The sequence below is a fragment of the Rhipicephalus sanguineus genome, chromosome 3, assembly GCF_013339695.2.
Source record: "Rhipicephalus sanguineus isolate Rsan-2018 chromosome 3, BIME_Rsan_1.4, whole genome shotgun sequence".
In the NCBI taxonomy this organism is placed as follows: Eukaryota; Metazoa; Arthropoda; class Arachnida; order Ixodida; family Ixodidae; genus Rhipicephalus; species Rhipicephalus sanguineus.
The window spans coordinates 165,484,048-165,504,119 of record NC_051178.1 but is presented as its reverse complement, the minus strand read 5'-3'; the positions used below and the strand labels follow the sequence as shown (position 1 = coordinate 165,504,119).

The 20,072-nt window shown below is 41.9% G+C and overlaps 1 protein-coding gene across 1 annotated transcript in view; it reads left to right on the top strand.

Moving 5' to 3' along the window:
- The window catches only part of LOC119386065 (protein timeless), an 89,698-nt gene that overhangs the window by 11,189 nt on the left and 58,437 nt on the right, over positions 1-20,072 (top strand). The window contains exons 2-4 of the mRNA XM_049413596.1: positions 10,733-10,819; positions 13,503-13,597; positions 14,207-14,268. Of these exons, the coding sequence (XP_049269553.1) occupies positions 10,735-10,819; positions 13,503-13,597; positions 14,207-14,268 (242 nt within the window). The 5' untranslated portion in view covers positions 10,733-10,734. The remainder of the gene's footprint in view (positions 1-10,732; positions 10,820-13,502; positions 13,598-14,206; positions 14,269-20,072) is intronic.

The window sequence follows — 20,072 nt, the reverse complement described above, 5'->3', positions numbered from 1 at the left end:
TACCAAGATACATCATCAAATACCCACGCTAGCGAAAACTTATGTAAGCCAGTAATTTGGAAATAGTTCAACCTTGATATAACGAACTTCTTCATAACGTGTCGCTCTCAATTTCGTGCTGCTAGAATCAGACATGCAACGCCACTATTTAACACAATTTTCCACTCCCCGCAAGGAATTATTCCACTGCATTCTCTCGTTGCGTTTTCTTTCGACACAGTAGCATTTGCGTAAATCATTCTAAAGTCCTAAGACTCTCAAATACCTCGCTAAAATCTGAGGAAACGGCCCGAAGATCCCCGCATGAGAACATGAAATGCGTGTTCAAAGTAGCAGAAGAAATGTTAGATGACAGTCGCCGTAAGTGGGTGTATCACCGAGTCGGCGCCGTGAGGTCGATGAAGTTGCACAACCGACTGGCACGTGGAGAGAGTGGAAAGCGCTCGGTACCGTTGTAGACAAGGCCACAAGGAACACTGGTATTATGCTTTTTCCTTTAGCCATCAGCAGTTTCAATAAAGATTGTCCTGTCTTTTAAAAGAATTCTGAAATGTATCTCAGTGTTCGTCCAAATATGCCGTGGGCCTCCCTCGTTCCTACGCTTGAGGTGTAGCACTCACATTAACTTATCCTTGTAATTTTTCTTTTCCATTTTTGGTCAGTATTGTGTCCCAGATATATATATATATATATATATATATATATATATATATATATATATATATATATATATATATATATATATATATATATATAAAGTGACGCGGACCTGTATGTACTACCTGCCTTGGCTCTTTCATCCACATCCTGTAAGGGGTTATCACCATATCATACTGAAATTTGTGCCGTTCTCGATGGCAGTGCAGTCAAACAGAGCATCTTAGCAATACAAGTGACCTCAACTACCGCATTTACTCGCATGCCATGAGCACTCGAAAGCGCTAATTATTAACAGTGTAGGCTAAACGATTGTTCATTTAAGCTAGTGTTGGTTTATGTTCGAATATTTTGGCTAACGTCAGCTGAAGATGCCTTAACAATTACTAATGTTGGTTAATCTTGGTTATTCTCTATTGTGACACCAACATTCACTTATTACATGTAAATGCAATGACTGAACTGTCTACCAATTTTACATTTCCATCTGTTGCAGCCGCAGGCGGCCCCAGTCTGTAGAAGTTGCACACAGCGCTCTTCATTTACTCTTCATTGCAATATCCATCACACTGATCATAAATGAGTCCTCGCACATCCTTGGCTCCATAGTCTCTTGATTTCATTGCACTGCGTCTGACAAAAAAACGAGCACATGATCCATTCCCCTTCTTTAGTTCAGTGGTAGTAAAACTAAGATGACCGTAAAACAACGCAAGCTAGCTGATCGGTTTGAATTTTCCGAAAATAGCGTTGCCAAATAGATTGGTTATCGCTTAGCTTTCACTAAACTAACATTATTCGACCGTCTTCCTCATTGTTGTATGCTATGGGAACAGGCTTAGTCCGGTAGTAGATTCGTCTTTTTTTTTTCCTCTGTAGAGGTCTCGTGCGGCAAGAAAGGGCAATCGAGGCAATAACAGGAAGCATTAGAAGTTAGCGGCTCGACATGGTCTTACGAGACAAAGTCACGATGTGGTTATGAGACAGGCCATAGTGGGAGGACTCCGGATAATTTTGGCCGCGTGGGGTTCTTTAAACACGCACCTACGTCTAAGCCCACGGGTGCGCTTGCATTTCACCCTAACAAAAAATTCACCTATTATTACGCTACTGCCTAGTGCGAATTCTGAGCGCAGCTTCGTGTTGAAGCAAGGCCAACTGTGTCTGAAGTTCTGGCTTTCCGCAGGGTATCGACTACCCCATCAGTCATAATTTTTTGAAGTAGGACAGCACCCACTACGCCATTATTCGTCTTTCTGCGGATGAGCGAGGTACCCGCTGCACATTTGCAAGATATTATGTGCACTTCGTTAATGCTGCATGTGGCTGATGACGATGAATAATTATGGCTGAGCACATTGCAGTAGCTGGGAGGCATTAAACCACACACCCGTTGCGCAATTACCATTGTGTGATTACTGGCTGTTATTTTACTCTTCTGCCACGCTATATTACATAGGTTAGCGCGATTCCTATGTATTCCCATGGTATTTTTGTAAATGGGTTTCAAGCAACAACGTGGCTCTGTCAATAAAGGAAAGAGACCAGCGTGGTCATGTGATAGAATACTCGACTGCCACACAAAGGGCCTGGGTTCAAATCTTATTCGTCCCTGGGTGTATTTTTTTTCTCATTTTATTTTTTCATGTCTATCGTTTACTTTTTCATTACTATCGGTTACCGCCACCAACGGCGACGGTGACGGCGATCGCGACGCCGCTCGACGCAAGAACGGGCGCCTTAGAGCTGCGCTCTAAAACGAGGCCTCCGTGTCCGGAAAGCAAGTCCGCGATTTCACGCTTAGCAACGCAACGTCATAGCTGCTACGCTACCATGGCGGATTGGTGGCGAAGACCCCTGTTCATTGCGGCACATGAACATCGCGTCGCATAGCAACTGCACGAAATGTCAGTGGCCCCTAATTGAAAGAAGGCCACCTTAATTGGTCTCCGCTTCAATGAAATCAGCGATGACGGATTTCGCAATCGAGAACATCGAAGGGTAACTGCGGGGCACGCTCAGGGTGTTCGTGCCACTTCGCCCGTCAGGATAATTACTACGCGTGTCATTCCCTACATCTGCTTTCTTGAGTAACATTACCCATTACATGACTAATATTTCCTAGTAGCATCTTCCCGCATGTATGAACGCTGAAATATACAACGGCATTTTTTTATATCCGGCGGTATCTCTACAGTCTTAATCTTGTAGACAATATAATATTGACCACAAAGCGCTAAACCTTCAAAATTAAAAGCTGTGCCAACATTCATATGGTATCTTGAGAACGTTACTTATAACGTACAAGCTTGAAGTTCCGCAGTCGGTGCTCCATGGTACTGCTGTGTACTGAACAATTCATCTTTATTCATTTTGAGCTGAGCTTGGCAACATAGAAACTGAGACACATATTCGCTTCTGTTGTTACTTTGTAAGCTTACTGCGCCGTCGTCAAGAGCCAGTGCTCATGAGTAATTTAAACAAGGAGAATAAATTTTGCCCTGAAGTTCGTAAATAGTGGAAGACACAGGCAATGGTACCCAAGTGCGCCCGTTCTCTCTTCTTTTTCGATTCAATAAAACAAGGCTTTTTCCTGTATGACCTGTGAGTCCGATGACCTATTGAGAAGAACATTATGAAACAAAAAAGAAAGGCTCATCTTCAATGACTCTTACGTAACATAATGTTGCCGTGTACAAGAACTACACTCTGCCGACGAAGGATTCTTTATGCCACTCGAGGCCGAAGACACAAAATTGCACAAGCGCTGCGAAAATAAACAAATGTACCCACATTGTCCAACTTCTCAGCCGCATTAAATCGTTTGCGCGAAGTACGCCATCTTGTTCGCATTCGAAGGAATTCGTTTTTCTTCGTTTTTATTGCCCGTTCTTATATACTGTTACTCAGTGTAATGCGGGGAAAAAAAGGAAAATAAATGGAAGCTATACGGACATGTGGCCATATGTGATGTCTGCTTATCGGCTCTCCATTCACTAATTAATCTGGCGCTAGAGTGATATGCAGTATAGCATTGGTAATTTGGTCATTGAAACAATGACAAACAACTTCAGTCATACTGTGAAACTCAATCAGGACAATTTGCGTAAAAAATAAGCACTAATGTACAGAAAGTAATATTAGTAAGGAATAAAGTACGATACAGAAATTAAAACACGCGTTGTGAAAAATAACATAGTTATCTGACATTTATATCTGCTCGCACAAGATAGTGTACATTAGAGATCATTGCGAAAGGCATCCGTCCTGCAATGCACATAAAATAGGCTACCGATGATGATGATGACGATGATATTTATGAACATTACAGAATGTTAAACAAACGAACAGCGGTTTAAAGATAGAAGAGTACTCGATAGCAGAAACGATAAATTTACTATAGAAATACAGTGTCACAAAGCAAATGTCAATGCCTTCAGAAGGCATTGCGAGTGATAAACCCCTTGAAAATCTGTGTTTGTCGGAAATTTAGCTTAACTGCTATCTCTGCTGCTACTATCTGCTGCCTGTCCTTACAATATTTCCGAAGCTGTTTCATGTACAAAAGTAATCACGCATGACAAATGTTTATTACCGAATATAAAGTACGTTTGGCTGGCACAGATGCTAAAGAACAGCCGTTAGGCAAAGTATTTCTTTGACTGGAAGTCCTTGCTCAAAGTAATTATATGCAAAACTAAGGGTTGAGTAGCTCATTTGCTACAAGAGTAAGCTAATGCACTACAAATCTGAACTACAAAACGTGTAAAAGAAGCGGCAATATGTTTTACCGTTGAATACATTAATCATGTACTATCACGCAGTGCGTAATTACGGTGGTGGCTACACGGTTCCGTCACAATCTTGATGTCTAACACTTTAGTGTAACGACCATGTCTTAATCCTCGCTGCTCACTTTCAAAATGGACTGTGCAAGTACGGAAAAATTGGGCTACAAAAATTTAGCCACAACCAACTCAGGTCGTTTTCTATGTATATGCGAGAGCATCACTGCGTTTTCTTTGAATCTATAGGTCGTTGCTGCGATAAGATTGCATACGGCTACGTTAGCCAATATTATCCAACATTAGCCCCCATTTATCCTGCATAATGGCAACACTAGTGGACATTTGCTAGCACTAAGAAAACACTAAGAAAAATTAGCTATTGTTTAGCTAAGTTTAGGCAGTATTTACCAGCATCAGCCTAGATGAGGAATCATTTAGCCAACACTAACCGAGATTAGCCAATATTTAGCCAAAACAAGCCAACACTAGCAGTCATTTAGCCATGTTTAGCCAATATTCGCAGTAATTTAGTCATCACGCAGGTTTGAATCCCGCCGCCTCATGATAATTTTTTTTCGCCAAGATTTTCTCTTTCATTATATCTTTCTGTCTGTCTCTTTGTTTCTTTCTCTCTTTTTTTTGCCCTCCTCCTCATCCTCACATCTCTCCTTCGCTTTGTGCTTCCTCCTTGCTATACGCTGGACAAATCGGCGCACGTGTTCGGGAGCGAAGCAGAAGATGAAGAAGAGGACTGAAGAGAGCGCGTGCCGGTTCATGATGATGATAATTTCGGGCCACGACATTTTACGCCGAGCTAGAACAGCTTCGCTGTTTAAAAATTGTCGTTGTCTGCGACTTTCTCATGGTGTTAACGGTTCCAGCCTTTTCTTTACCATATTACATACGTATGCATAAGAAGTCGGCATTGTGTGCGGCACCCATTTTTGCTTCTCTCTTAGACAAGCAATATATGCCAAGATCAGACCGGCTTAAAACTAGCAAACGGGCAGGTCAAGGCACTAACGGTGCACCGCCAAATTCACTGACTCTAACAAAATACAAACATGATATGATCGATTGAAACGCACTAAGTTCACACACTAGTTAAATGTAGCTTTACGTATGTCACAACATACAATATTTTCGATAGAGGAGCCTTATGCACCTCTCTTGCACCAAGAGGAAACGGCACTATACAATACAATATATGCAAGGATACATCACAGGTTGCTTAAGATATCAATAGCAAATTTAGCTTTATGTACGCCATAAACTCCAACATCCCTGAAGCATAATTCACGCAGAAGTTATGCACATCTAATATTTATCCCCCGATTGCTAGCACTGCCAAATATTCGCTTGAGGCGCGAAATGCACGTTTTTTTTTAAGTTAGTTGTTTTATGCTGTTAATGTTCTTTATTTTTTCTGAGAGAGCACTCTTTTGTCCAATGCGCTCAGTTTATCGCAATGTTTCTTTTTCTATGTTAACTATGCATACTGCAGGACATTGAGATACGTTCAATCAGTTTCTATTCGAGCAACAGCACATCGCACATTCGAATCAACGTATTCTATGTTAAACATATTGTGTATACAGTGCTTATCTGTAATTTGCCCTCACCTGTAAGCAACTGTGTTGCCTGGAATGCCACATTGACTAAAGATTATCGTAAATAAAATTTCACAAAGGATGTGCGCAGCATGTTGCTTCCACACTACATATGCTAGAGCGTGATCGCGTTTTTCGGGTTAATGGTGGATATTACAGCTTGGGAACCACTCAAGATGACCCACTTCGGTGGGTATGGTTATGCATATTTGAAGGCCACGGTCGATGTTATAGCAGGTCGGCTGTCGCCAAGCTAGGAATGTTCGAAAGTTCGAACATTTTCTGTTTTCTCGTGAATGTTTTGTAAAACGCGGAAGCCGAACTTTCGTTTTTACGTTGTTGTGCAGCAATTTCTCGTGGGTCACACTTACAATAAATACTGGGCGCTAGTTGATACCTCTTGGATGGACAGCATTGGCAAAACTTATTATGGAGGGACAGAGCATCTGCAATATTGTATTGTCACGTAAGCACTCAGTAGCGGCCCGCGCAATTCGGCTATATCTATGCGTGTTTAGCGCAAACAAATAAAATTAAAAGCTCGCCTCTGCAATCGCAAATGCAATTTAACGCCTAATAACTAATTAGGTGAGACAAAACAATTCAGGCTACGTTGACAGACTTGACCTAGATATTAATAGAGTGCTAAAATTAATGGACATAAATACCACCCGACTATATACATAGGGCCCGTGAAGGACCAAGCTGGGCGAGTCAGGACAGCAAGTTCTGATGATGCACGTGTCACGTCATACGCTGTTTGTTGCAAAATTTTCTGCTTATGTTCACCGCGTGGGTCCGCCTTTAAGTTCTGGTGTCATGTCGAGTGGTAAGAAACCCGTATATCAGTGGGAATGTGGGTCATGCTTCAAAAACATAAACCTAAATGTTTTCGTAGCATAGCATTTATTGTTATGCTTGCACTGACATGTGACGTCCCAATGAAAAGCTGTACATTCTTCGTATTGCAAGAACACAACTAACATGTGCTAACCTTACAAAAATAGCATTGTCACTAAAAAGAGCAAACACGTAAAAAGCAAAAGTGTTCTTGACTTAACTGTATCCTTATGCCACGAATGCTGGAGGTCATGATGAGTAAGGCCCAAGTCACCTGTAAGCGTCTGCATTAAATAGACATTTTGGATGCAGAGCTCTGATTGCTTTATTTGTACAAGTGTTTCACACCATTCGACGATGCTCCAATGTTTAAATGCGGCGCGTAAACTCTCTAAGAGGTAATGAGGGGCAATGTCGCAGAAGTATTCTTATTTTTTGTCGGAGGCCGAGGACGCAAAGCGAAATGGCAAAAGATAGAAGAAACCTCCCACGGTCTTACAATTTGACAGCCATTCTTATTCCATTTGTTCTGACTTTAGGTGTTCTAAACGCTGAACGGAATAAGCAAGGCTGAAGAAATGAAGAAGTAGAGAAACTGCCAAATGCACGTTGGCACACCTGCCGTCAGTTCCCTCATTATTGAGCAATATCATCGACCAGTGATACTGGAAATGAAACAGTGCCACGGAGGAAGAAGTTGTCCAGAAAAGAAAAACGTGCAAAAGCCACCCTAATAAAATGAACGCAACAATATTGGGAGTTAATTTTGGTTCAGCAGTAACGCAATTAATTTCGCATCAATTGTGGTAACATTTGCGCTCATGGTTCGATAGTGTCGCAGGAACCTTGGGACACGCCAAGTATCCGCGGCGACATTGGAACTCGCGCTCCCAGCCTGCCGGGCCTCGGGGCCGAACAGGTGTCAAGTGACCGGCTTTATTGCTAGACTGAACAACTTCCCACTCGAAGAAGTGGCCTCTCGTCGGCCCCTTTCGTAACTTGCACCGAGAACGCTCGTGCGTGTTGCGAACGCTTCTTTCCTTGCCTTGTGCTTTCTTTATGTCGAGCAGTGCCTTACAAAACAGGCGTTTGAGTGGGCGTCCCGGGAATTGGTTAGCATGCGATTAAGGTAACCTCCGGGAGGAACGCGACAAGAAATCAATGATTCCTGGGATCATCGAATGTCACGTGCGCCCTTTTTACATCTTCTAACATTGTGCGAACTGCGTGCAGACGAAAACTGCTAATAGATTTTTAATGTGCGATTTTACGCACTAAGTTTTTCTTTATTTGTTGCATCTTGCGGCTCCAGACACCTCCGCATGTGATTCCTGCAAATGCAGACAGACGTTAGAGCGCATATCGCGGTCCTATGCGCGTCGAAGGCCTATCAAAGCGACGCGGGCATTGCTACCGCTTCTAAGATCGACCGAGCTCAGTGATCGATTGTATGGCTTGTAATGAACAGCTACACATGTTCCACCTTGATGGCACATTCCTCCCTCTCCTTTCTTGCTTTTCATCTCCTAATCCCTTTGCCGCCAGAGTAGGGTAGCAAACCGAACGCGCATGTGTTTGACCTCCTTTTTTTCTGCTCCTGCCCCTGCTTCTGGCGAATCGCTTAAGAAGTCTCTTTGAATTTTGTACGACAAGCTACGAGTATTTTGTAGGCGTCATATCGCGTTGGCAGCTGCTGCATACGAAATATTTCGAGCGATGGTATCTTCTTTCACAAGAAAATTCAATTGACAAACAAACCTAGGTGACTTCAAAAGGCTGCAGACTAATACGTATTGCCACCTTGGTTGACTCGAAATGGTTCCTGGTATTTTTAATCTCTCGCTGCCATCTGCACAGACTTCGTCTTCCCTTGGCCTTTTTAACTCCGCGTTACCACTGAGCAACAGCACTTGAAACTGACCGATAACCTCGACAATTTCAAATGTGTATTTAGACATCTTCGGTTCGCTTTGCTTTAAACCTTGAGTTCGTATCTATCTCTGTTTGTCCGTGTCAAACAGTAAAAGTTGATTAAATGACCCTGACGCCAGGTTACGTGCTTAGAGACAACGTCGGCTTCCTAGGACTCAAATTTTAACTAGAATAAAAATTGTATTGTTAACCTCTCACACACATTAACACTGAAAGCAATTTGTCATCTTTTTGTGGTATCTCGTTCCTGATAGTTCAGCCCATAACAGTAACTTCAATATTCAGAATTTCCCGCAAGTTATTTCCCTTTCAGCCCTGAAACGGCACTGTTTAGTATTTTAAGTGTTCTGAAGCAAATATCTTTCCTACAAGTCTCAATAAAGCAAAGCAAAGCATGAAGGTGCGGCCGATCGCAATGCGCCGAGCGATTGTCAAGCACACTGGCTAGGACACAGAAAGGTCAGGGGTAAAGGTCGCGTTACGTGGGTGTCTCGGGCGCCACAGGGTACGCGTAGGTAGAAATAAATCGTTTCCCGCGGCACGGAATATTCAGGTGATCGAACACAGCTTAGTGGTATGACCTTCATATGGGTAATCATATATCGAAGCTGCATGGCGCGTTATCGCACCGAGACCTTGAAACAATGAGTGTTATATGTTCGCTCTTGAGCATATAATCGCATTTCAGGGAAATGGCAAAAACAATAGATAACTACCCAGTTAGTATAGGCGTGTTCATTGATTCAACGCTGTAGAATGTTGGAGACTATTTGTGACCTGACACCTAATATTACAAATAGTTTGAAACACGATAGAAGTAAAAGACGCTCACCTAACATCTAACAAAAAAGGAAGAAAAGATATATTGATGCTTCGAGACGGTTACGACTTTTTCGTTCAAAATGAACATGAACGCGAGATGGGGTGGTTATTCGTTTATTTGTAGTTTGAGAGATCGAATGTTATTTTGTTTGTAAAGTGTCTATTGATCGAAGTGCTTTCGCTTCTCGAATTACGGTTGATTAATTTGACCTACAAGGAAACATGTGCAATGCTTTCTGACATGTTACTTCATTTAGAAATCGAGGAACTCTTTCATATGCTAGGCATAACGTTGTTTCCGCTCAGAAATGTCGGTCTCGCTTTAATAATCAGCATAGATAACGGCCTCGTGAGCAGTTTACGTGAAGGAACGGTAAAAAAAAAAAGGTAATCATTTTTCATGCCGGTTTAATATCACCAGTTGCTCTCCAACAACAGATATAATGTCTCGTTCGCTGATGCTAAGACAGTAAAAAAAGCAATTTTATCTTGTGAAGATACGACAGTTGCTGGGGGAAAATTTACGATGAGAAGGAAGTAGATAAAATATTTAGTGGCAAGTTCACTCATTCACAGAAGCCGCCACTCTCATGACCTGCATTAAACCACCTCAACTGAACACACCAGCGGAACACCCCAACAAAATTTGCGGTCATTGCTACAGCAGCCCTGTAAGTTATCAAAAGCCGCAAGAGTTAGCCAGAGAAAGCAGTTCGTAGGATCATTCGCGAAGAAGTGCAACGCGCATGGTGACGGAATTCACCAGCTTCTTTCAAGCCGAAATAGCATTCATGTATTCACTTTCCGGTCGATTTCGAGTATCTCTTTACCAAATGTAATTTCTGTTATATATATATATATATATAATATATATATAATATATATATATATATATATATATATATATATATATATATATATATATATATATATATATATATATATATATATATATATATATATATATATACACGCCCACATAAAGAAACAAGCGTGGAAGAAAGCCATTTTAAATAGAATGTACATATTTCCCACTGGTCGAAGCGTCTCTCATAACCCTTGGACATACTGTCATCCGCACAGAGATGAAGCGTCGTACAAAGGAAGACCTATGCCTAAAGCTCGGCTGGTGGGAAGGTGAAACATTTCACATCAAGAACCAATGCCTGGGTAAGTTCGCTTCTTCACAAGGCTGTTTGTAGGCAAACATTTTATCCCTGACGTACGGTCACGCCTCTCATCCTGTCCCCTCTCGTTCCTGTTCCTTTTAGTATGCTTGCATGACATTTATCAGCGTTATCTTCGGGTTAGGCTTGTAAGCTGACGCACTAGGTGGCATACTCCTACGTGCAAGCACTCAAGGTTGTACAGTTTGTACATTGTAAGCCTGCACCTGATATAAGCAGCGCGTAGACAGTGCCTAGTCTTCGGGATAGAGATAAGGCGCCAGAAAGCATGCGCTAATAAATAAAGATTATGGTAGCGACACAGGTTCTTTGAATCGTACAATGCTCTAATTATATCGTAATGTGTTTAAACCTATATTTAATCCACACTTTCAACGCTAGGTACTGTCAAGCGAACAGTCTGAATAGTGGAAAAAAAGACATAGTAAAAGAGCGTAAGAAATTTGCAGCCTTGTGCACATAGCACTGTTAAAATGAACAGAAAATCAGCACAAAAATGCAGTTATCTGTGCCGAATTGTGGCACACTGGTGGTATAAGAACAAAGAGTGCGCGAATAATGTCAGCCAGTTCTTGTCTTCAAGAGTAATGAGTAAATATGCACGAAAAAAAAACATAACTTGGCTTGCGGTACTATTTCAAGCAATAAAACCATCTTAGCACTGAGCATAACATATGTGTCTGTTCGTTATCATTTCTATATTGCTAAGGTTTTTGTACGTGTGTATGACTGTAATCTTTTATTTAAATTTTTATGCAGAGGCAAATGTATGGACGTAAATATGTGCAAACGTTAATGAGAATTAACAGACAATCAAACTTTTGATCAACAAACATTTGATTGTCTGTTAGTTCTCATTAACGTTCGGTCTAACAAAGAAAAACGAGCCCTTAAAATTACCTTCTTCAGTTCAATATGTGCAAGTATTGTATATGTATAGATGTGGATATGTATGTGTACATGTATAGATGGGAATATGTACAGATGTTGTATATGCATAGATGTGGATATAGAAATGTGTAGAATATGAATATGTATTTTATTTTTTTTATTCATACACACGCTGTATACTGGTTGTCATACCAAGGTGGCAGGCAAACGGTAAAACTTGCGTTGTGCAGCTTTTTCTTTTTTTTTCTTTTTTTTTGCTGTAAAAAAAAGGGAAAAGAAGATGCAAAATAAACTTGAAACTTGGAACATGAAACGCTTACTAGTACAGACAAGACGCAGAACAGCGATATTTCGTTGGTGCCAGCCGTTATTCCATTACAGTGTTCATAGTTTTCGGCAAATGCTATGGCGCTCCATAGTTGGGGTTTGCTCTCGTAATGTGCCTTGAGTTATCAGCAGAAAAATATCGGCCAAACACAAGTCAGTGAAAGAGGATAAATAAACACGAAAGAAGGTCGGTGTTCACATCGCGTGACAAAAGAAAAGCCAATATATCTTAATCAATAGGACTGAAGATAACAAATTAAATATCAGCCCTAAAATGTGGTGGTGTCTGTTTTGACGGGCGCCGCCGTCACAGACCGTCCGGCTCATGACGTCAGTCTTGAGTTCTTGCCCATTGGTGCAGGCTCATATTCATCCGCATTTGAGGAGGAAATCCCGCTACCTTCTAAAGCTGTACCCGACTATAATCGTCAACAGTTGCTGTATTAATTTCGCACCAAATTTCAACATAACAGACTGGAACAGTGTTAGCCGTACTTATGAGACCTAAATCAGTTGAGTGATTAAGTATTATTGTTTATTTATTTATTTATTTATTTATTTATTTATTTATTTATTTATTTATTTATTTATTTATTTATTTATTTAGTCAACACACATCACCCGTCTTTCAGAAGCCATAGAAATAGGACTTTCTTATAGCAGGTATTTATAGTAGCATGAATTAGTTACAGTAAGATGTTTCAAGCCATTCAGTTGAAAAAAAGACTGTTATAATACGAAAGAGACACGCTAAAAATAAAAAAAAACAGAGCACAATAACGAATCATGTAGGGTAAGCAATTCGTTACAATGTGTCATCAGAAAGTGATAAGTAGTTGATATCATATCATAAGGCTTCATGACTTAACTCTGTAACTCTGTCTATAGTTCAGTTATTAACTATGTTGTAACTCTGTTATACAACAGTTTAGATAATTAGAACCACGTTAATTCTTTCAGGGCTTTTAGCTAGGTAATTTTCGAGAAAATGTCTGGCACACCATCATAGCCTTGCACTTCTCACCTAGTGGCGGACCTTTATCGTCGGCTTCGTTGCAAAAGGTTGTCGTGGGCGTCAATATCGTCCACCTCCTTTAATGTTTTGTTGCTGTTGTTTCACTTTATTTGCGATCAGTTTCCTTAATCCGGAACTCATAACTTAGCAAGGTGCATGATCGTACTGTACTGGTAGTGCATGATAGTACGTCTTAGGTGGAAAACTTTTGGACGAGAGACAAAAGGAAGGCGACGAACGCAAGCGTGCGTTTCTTTAGGTTTCTTTCATACAGTTTTTTTTTCTTGTCCAGTGAATGCGCCATATAATTTTTAATAGCCCTTCACAGCGTGTATCTTGGCAGGAAATTGATTAGATAATAAGGAAAGCACAGGCGCTCAGAACCTCTTGCGCAAACTCTACTGTGGACTCAATATTTTATTCCATGTTTCAGACCTCCTAAAAGCTATCGAAGAGGAGTTGGGATGCGAAGATCCCATTCTTCACACTACAAGAAAGCTAATAACATCCTCAAAGGCAATCCAAAGTGTGAGTATGCGTTTTTAGTGAACAAGACTTACGTTTAACTCAGCGAGGAGAATCATGTCTGCGTCTTGTTTGCAAATAGTCAAATTCACGGTTGAAACTTCAGATTTACGTATTGAATTTCGCTTATTGCAATACAGTCATGTCTCCCTCAATATCAGCAGCTTTTCTCTGCTGATATTGAGGTCGCGGTTGCCTGATATTTACAGGGTTTATACTACACCTAGTTAAGAACCTGTTGCATGCATATTAAAGAACCTCAGGTGGTCAAACATAAACCCGCAGTCCCTCACCACGGCGTGCCTCATGACTAAATTGAGGTTGTTTTTTTAAACTCCGTACCTTGTACAATTGAAACTCCAGAGAAACACTCTTTCAAAACTCCTGACAGAGAAACTTGAATGAAAGTATAGATAGCACAGTCAGTGATATCAGCAACTTTCACACAAAAAAGCATTCAGTCAGTAATAATATGAATTAATTGAAACTTAGATAGTTTGTAGAGCATGTATACAACGGTGGTACACTATTGTTGATGGCACGACGCTTTTATCTTTATTTTTTTCTCGTTTGCATCATTCAAGTATTCTTCTGCAAATATCTTTGCTACAGGACATTCTACCGGTTTTAATCCATTCTCAAGAAAACCCATGCGTATTCCGGGCCGTTCTCAGGTAAGCTTCAGCAAATTTTTCTACCACTAGTAACCAGCGTCGCGCGCAAATAGCCGTATCATAATAGCTGAGGGGGCACAGACTTAACAGCCAGCAGTGCACACGCGATAGGTTGGCGTTATTCCTCGAATACGTGCAGAGTAGTCTTGTGTCTCTCTTGTCTTTTCACCGGCATTTGACGATTATGTTGGCGGTTGGAGGTTGTAGTGTCGGCTTCGAGTCTTATTTCTTCCGTATTCACACGTGCGCATCCAAGTTTCGTGCTAAAAATGCACTATGGTCTAAATTTGCTCATCAGTTCAAGATTACCAAGACTGGTTAGAAAAAAATAAGGAAGCCAAGTCCTATTTTACACGAGGACACAATGTAGACTCAGTTGTTGGTTTCACGCCAAGGCAGGAAACGAAAAACTCAATTTGTTTACCAGTACCGGCTGGCCACTTGGCGCTATAACCGGTTCAAGCATGAAAATATCGGATAGAGAAATATAAGGCGACATAGGCTCAGTAATCAAATTTCTTGCCGTCGCCGTGCTGTGTTCCCTGTTCGAAGATGTACGCTTAAGTTAAGGAAACGTCTTTGCCGTGTACACTAGTATTATTTTTAAAAAAGTGCTGTCGGTCATGCATAACTGTATGCCATATACCCGTCGATACGGGAGCTGCGTCGTCGCCTATTCATCGATACATGAGGTAAGTCGTCAAGGCTGACATAGCCAAAACTACGTGACATCCTGGGGCAATTCATGCGGCCGCTGGTCAAACTAGTGCGAATATTATGCAGCGAGAGTCCCTAAAGCAGGTACAGGCAACTACGTTCATGTTGGCGCAAGGACGGCCGTGCAGTACTTCAAGAAAAGCCCCAAAAGTATGAAATGTCAGAACCAGCAACTTGTCTAAAGTGGTATTTCCTAATATCAGCTTCATCGTCTCTACGCAAAGTCACGTTGCGATTTAGAATGTTTTGGTGAGTTCTCGCTCCACAACAGTGTAAATGGCTGTAAATTTTTCATTGTGGCATGACTAAACGGAAATTAATCCTCTAGATGAGCTCACGATATTGAAGGCTCTCTAAGTACGTGTTATGGTGTGATCAGCGCCGGAGGGGTCACGACCTTTCGTGGCTTTTTCTTTCTGTACTTCTCCCTTTCTTCAAAACAAAGCAGAATCTAATCGCCTGATCATCAAGTCCAAAATAATTTGCAACCAGCCTGCACTCAGTTCATTTCGTTGGAAACGCTCTTCAGCTGTTCTTAGTATATGAGCTTGTTGTTACAAGCAATAGACGTTTTTTTCTGCCTGTGAAACTTTACCGACACGAAGTTTGCAACAGCCTTCGATGGAAGTAACGCATCTTCCTACAACTACGTGCATTTGTCCCCATTAATTTCTGCCACCTAGGCTCCGCGACTTCACTGCGACAATCAAAATAAGCTTCCTATTTCAAGAGTATATTCACTTGTGAGATTATGCATTAGATGGTGGTTTTTAAGATGAATTCACATTGCTTAATGTAAAGCTGACATTTGCATGTTGCTTTACGCAATTTCGTCGCGAATTTCTTGCATCACAAGGAACACTAACGCTGCTATAAGAACGCTTCCTTGCGGTCCGTACATCTGCGGCTGCAACTATACGCTAAATGTGCGCATATATTGCTCCTCTACGCAATGATCCAAAGGCCGTAGGCTACGACACAAGCATGTTCTTTTATACTACACTGCATTGCAATAAATATTCTCTGGAATTATGCGTTGTGTAGAGAGCGTAACGCCACGCTTACCCTGGACCCCAAAGTTGTTTTCATTTGTTAGGAAGAACATCGTTTCTCTCTTTTTCTTGCTTTTTTTGTCTTCTTGAACGAAACAGTATAACACTAAGAAATAGTATCCACACCTGCAGCAAACGAGCATTCTTGAAACAAGAACAGAATTAATGATGCCGACGCCACACGGTAAGCCTTCCCTGAGAAAAATTCAAAATCAATTGTACTATTTGCACTTACACGTTATAATTTCAAGAGAAAATTTCAATAGATCCAAAGAGCCGTGTCGGAGTCTACACACGGTGAAGCTTCGTTTTGTAGAATACGGAAGTTGTTTTGTTCGACATGACACTTCTATTGTCCCACTTTCTGTTGCTCCTTCAGGTTCGGTTTAGCTCTCGAGTTGACGAATTCTGTAATCCACCTTTGAATAGAGCTAGCTTTATGGGAGAACAAAGAGGCAAGTTGACTTTCTGCAGACAGAGGTGTCACAGGTTCCATACCTCGACCACTCAAGGATTGGGCAGGCTCCTATTCGGTAAGGGAGCCGCAGTAGCAGCGAGCGAAATCCGGGGAGGTTAATAACGAAAGCTTCGCGTTAAAAGCGCTTCCCCACAACAGTGACACAGTAGTGGTCAGAGACGCATGTACTTAATACTGCACATAGGTAATATGGTAATATAGCCTTAACAGCTCATGTACACTTAGCGTCATGTGTGCTAGGTGCCCCCTTCCCAGCATCTTCAAAAAGTAGAAGCAAGATAAAAACAGCGTCCAACAAATTAATTATTTCTACCATTGGCCGCAAACACACACCAAACCTTGAAGAAACTGCAGATGTCCCTCATCTGAAGTCTTGCATACAAATTTCGAAACGATAATTTACCGTAGCTTACAGGCTGCCGCGTAAATTAACGAGTGGTTCAAATCATGTAGACAAGCTGCATAAATGTGTTGCCTCTGTGTAACACTCATGCGGTACGCACTGAGCGCAGTAAGCATATGAAGCTGACTATTTCGTATTTGCCACCTTAATCTTGCTTGCCAGCGAATAACATTATGACTGCGATATATATCGACTCGAGTCTACAATATATAAACGGAATCGGTCCATGCACGTCATTTCACACAACCAAGAAAGCCACCCCCGCGCGTCCTTCACATTCGAGAAAATAATGTATCGTAAACATTGTAGGTGCTCGATAGGAAGCTAACAAAGGAAAAAAAACTGAACATATGCGGAGAGACCGAATACACCGAAAAAAAGAAGATAAACCCCCGCAAGTCTCAATTTTCCTCTATGACAGCGCTTGTCTACCTAAAAATAAACTATTCGAAAATAAATTATTCAGGAATACGCATCTTATTCCTGCACCGACAGATGCGGTATTGATCTTGCGGGAACACGTCGAAAAACATTTTCTACTCAGTTTTGAAAAAAATAAAAATAAACCTGTCTCCGAAGCGATGTTACGTAAAGGGTCCATCTCATAAATAAACATAGCCGCCGAAAACGAACTTACCTTATTTTTAAAAAAGAAGCAGCTGACGGCGGCTGACGTATAGTGAGACCGTCGGCCTCACGTTGGTTTTTTTTTTCTGTGTTCGCCGCCGCTTCAGACCACTGTAGAATTTGCGAGGCATATTTTTAGACGCAACGGGCTTCTGGAAAAATCGACGCCTCCTCGGCACACGGGAGCACGTGCCCTACCCCGTCTCCTATGAATGACGCACTTCTGAGAGAAAGTACAAAAATAAATATATATATATATATATAAGAGTAGAACAACTGCAGACCATGACACCGTCGACTACAATTGCTTAGTCGTGGAACCGGCTTATTGATCTCCTCACCGTAAGCTCTGTTCTAAGCCTCGGCATTTCGCCGATGCGCGCGGCGGTACAAATAACGCCGTGCGGCGCCTTACGGCACGCCGCTAATGCTGCCCACGTGCAAGCATTGTCGGCGCACCTCCGTACCGAAGCTGCCATTGAGTTCCTAATATGCCCGTAGGGCTACGCTTCTGTGAGCCGCGCATGTAAGACGTCCCACCGAATCGCCGCCACTGGGAGGCTGCAGTAATAGGTCTCCGCGGGGTGGCGAGGAGCTACCCGCGTAACGGAGGAGAACCGCGTCTCGAAATAGCGCGTTTCACAAGCGCCGCGTTTTGAAAGCAGCGCTGTATGCTCCATTTCCACGATCTCGATTGTTATCCTCACGCGGGCGGGAAGACGCTTATATACCGACCTACGCAATTATATACGCGGCGCGTTCGCGTAACGATTTACGCCAAGTTTGAGTCTAAAAGCGCTTCGCTTCAGTCTTATGACTATGCGGTACGTTTATATTGTTCGAGAATTTTCTCATTGGTTTTCCTTATAAATCACAAGTTGATATCGCGGACATCGAAAAGACAGTACGTAACCGTGGCCTCCGCAATCATATCCGTCAGCGTGCCGTTGCTAATCGCGTAGGCCATGGTGCAACCAACGCTAGATCAAATAATTACAGGAGAGAAATTTTGGTCTGCAATTTACGTAAATGCTGCGGCTGCTGGCTATACTATACCGTGTGCGCGACGTGTTCAAGTACTTAAGGCATAAGGGAATATCTTAAAATAGTAAATACTTATATCTCTCAAAATATATTTTGCATTGTCAACGCTTTTTACTGTTTTCTAAGCCTGTTGATAGACGGTGTCAATGACTGTTTCAGTCCCTATCTCCCAATTAGCTTTGGCAAAATCGTTCCCTTTCAGCATAGAGATGGACGACAGTGCTGCTTCTGACCACTGCGGCAGTGAATACCGATCATATTATTTGCCACTGTTCCAGCTACAGCAACCAAAGGAGAATCGCTCGTGATTGTGTTGGCTCTTGACGACAGGCAGCTTTCAGGGCAGACAATCTTGGAACGGCGACCTAACCGCCCATCACACTAGGAATCATCCAAGGCACTAACATGTTTTTACGAGTGAGTGGGCCAGCTTTACAAATGCTATTACTACTCTCTCGCTGGTCGCTTTCCCTTCTTTGTTTTTTTTTCGTACGTTGATTTACTAATCTGCGATTATTTCTGTCTTTTCTTTTATTTCCGTCCCGCTAGTGTGCGGAAATAAACCAGAATTTTTATTACGATAACTCTTCCCACTTTTACTTTCTTTTGTTTACCTCTTTCTCTCTCGCTCGCTCGCTCGCTCCTCCTCAATTATTAAGTGAATTCACATTTGGCTTCAGTACAGAATACATGACCGCAGCAGATGGTACCCCGCGTGTTCATTCGGAGCGGCAGTTAACACGTAGCGAGCAGAGTATGGATGCTCGTTAGCCTCTATATCAGTGATGCTTCCCATATGATATAGTATAGTAGAGTAACAGGTTTGTTGTATGAACTAGGACATCACATTTAGGGTTACGCGGCCACATACAGAATTTCACAGCTCGCACAGGCAGTGTGTGAGTAGGCGAAGTAGTTACACACTGAGCCATAGCACGTAATAATATAGTGCAAATAAAGCTTAACTGGCTATTGATCCTACCACTTGAAGCTGCTCTATAATGGTCGTTATTAGCGTACAGAGGTTCTCAGACGTTATGGGAACCTTCAAGACCGCACGCGGTTGGTGCTTTCTCACATGTCCTCTATCTCATTTATCTCCCCTTTGTTTCTTTCGCCCAGTGCAGGGTAACAAACCAGACGTTGGTTAACCACTCGGCTTTTCTCTCTTTCCGTTTCTTCCTCACACTCTCTATGCCTGATTATGGCCACCACCTGCTTGATAAACTAAACCACATGAATGGCGTCTGACCGCTGGGAGCACTATTACTTAGCATACCGGTTATGCCAAAGTGGTTAACATCCTCTTCTTTCCTCTCTCTCGTTTTCCTCCTCCCCATAGAATATAAATGACCCTAATATTTTAGGTCGCAGACAGACACAGACAGAGAACTATATTTAGGTCCTGAGGAACGCTACCGCTCAAGGCGGTAGCAGCACAAAAGAACAAAAAGAAATAAGTTGACAATTTATTAGATAGAGA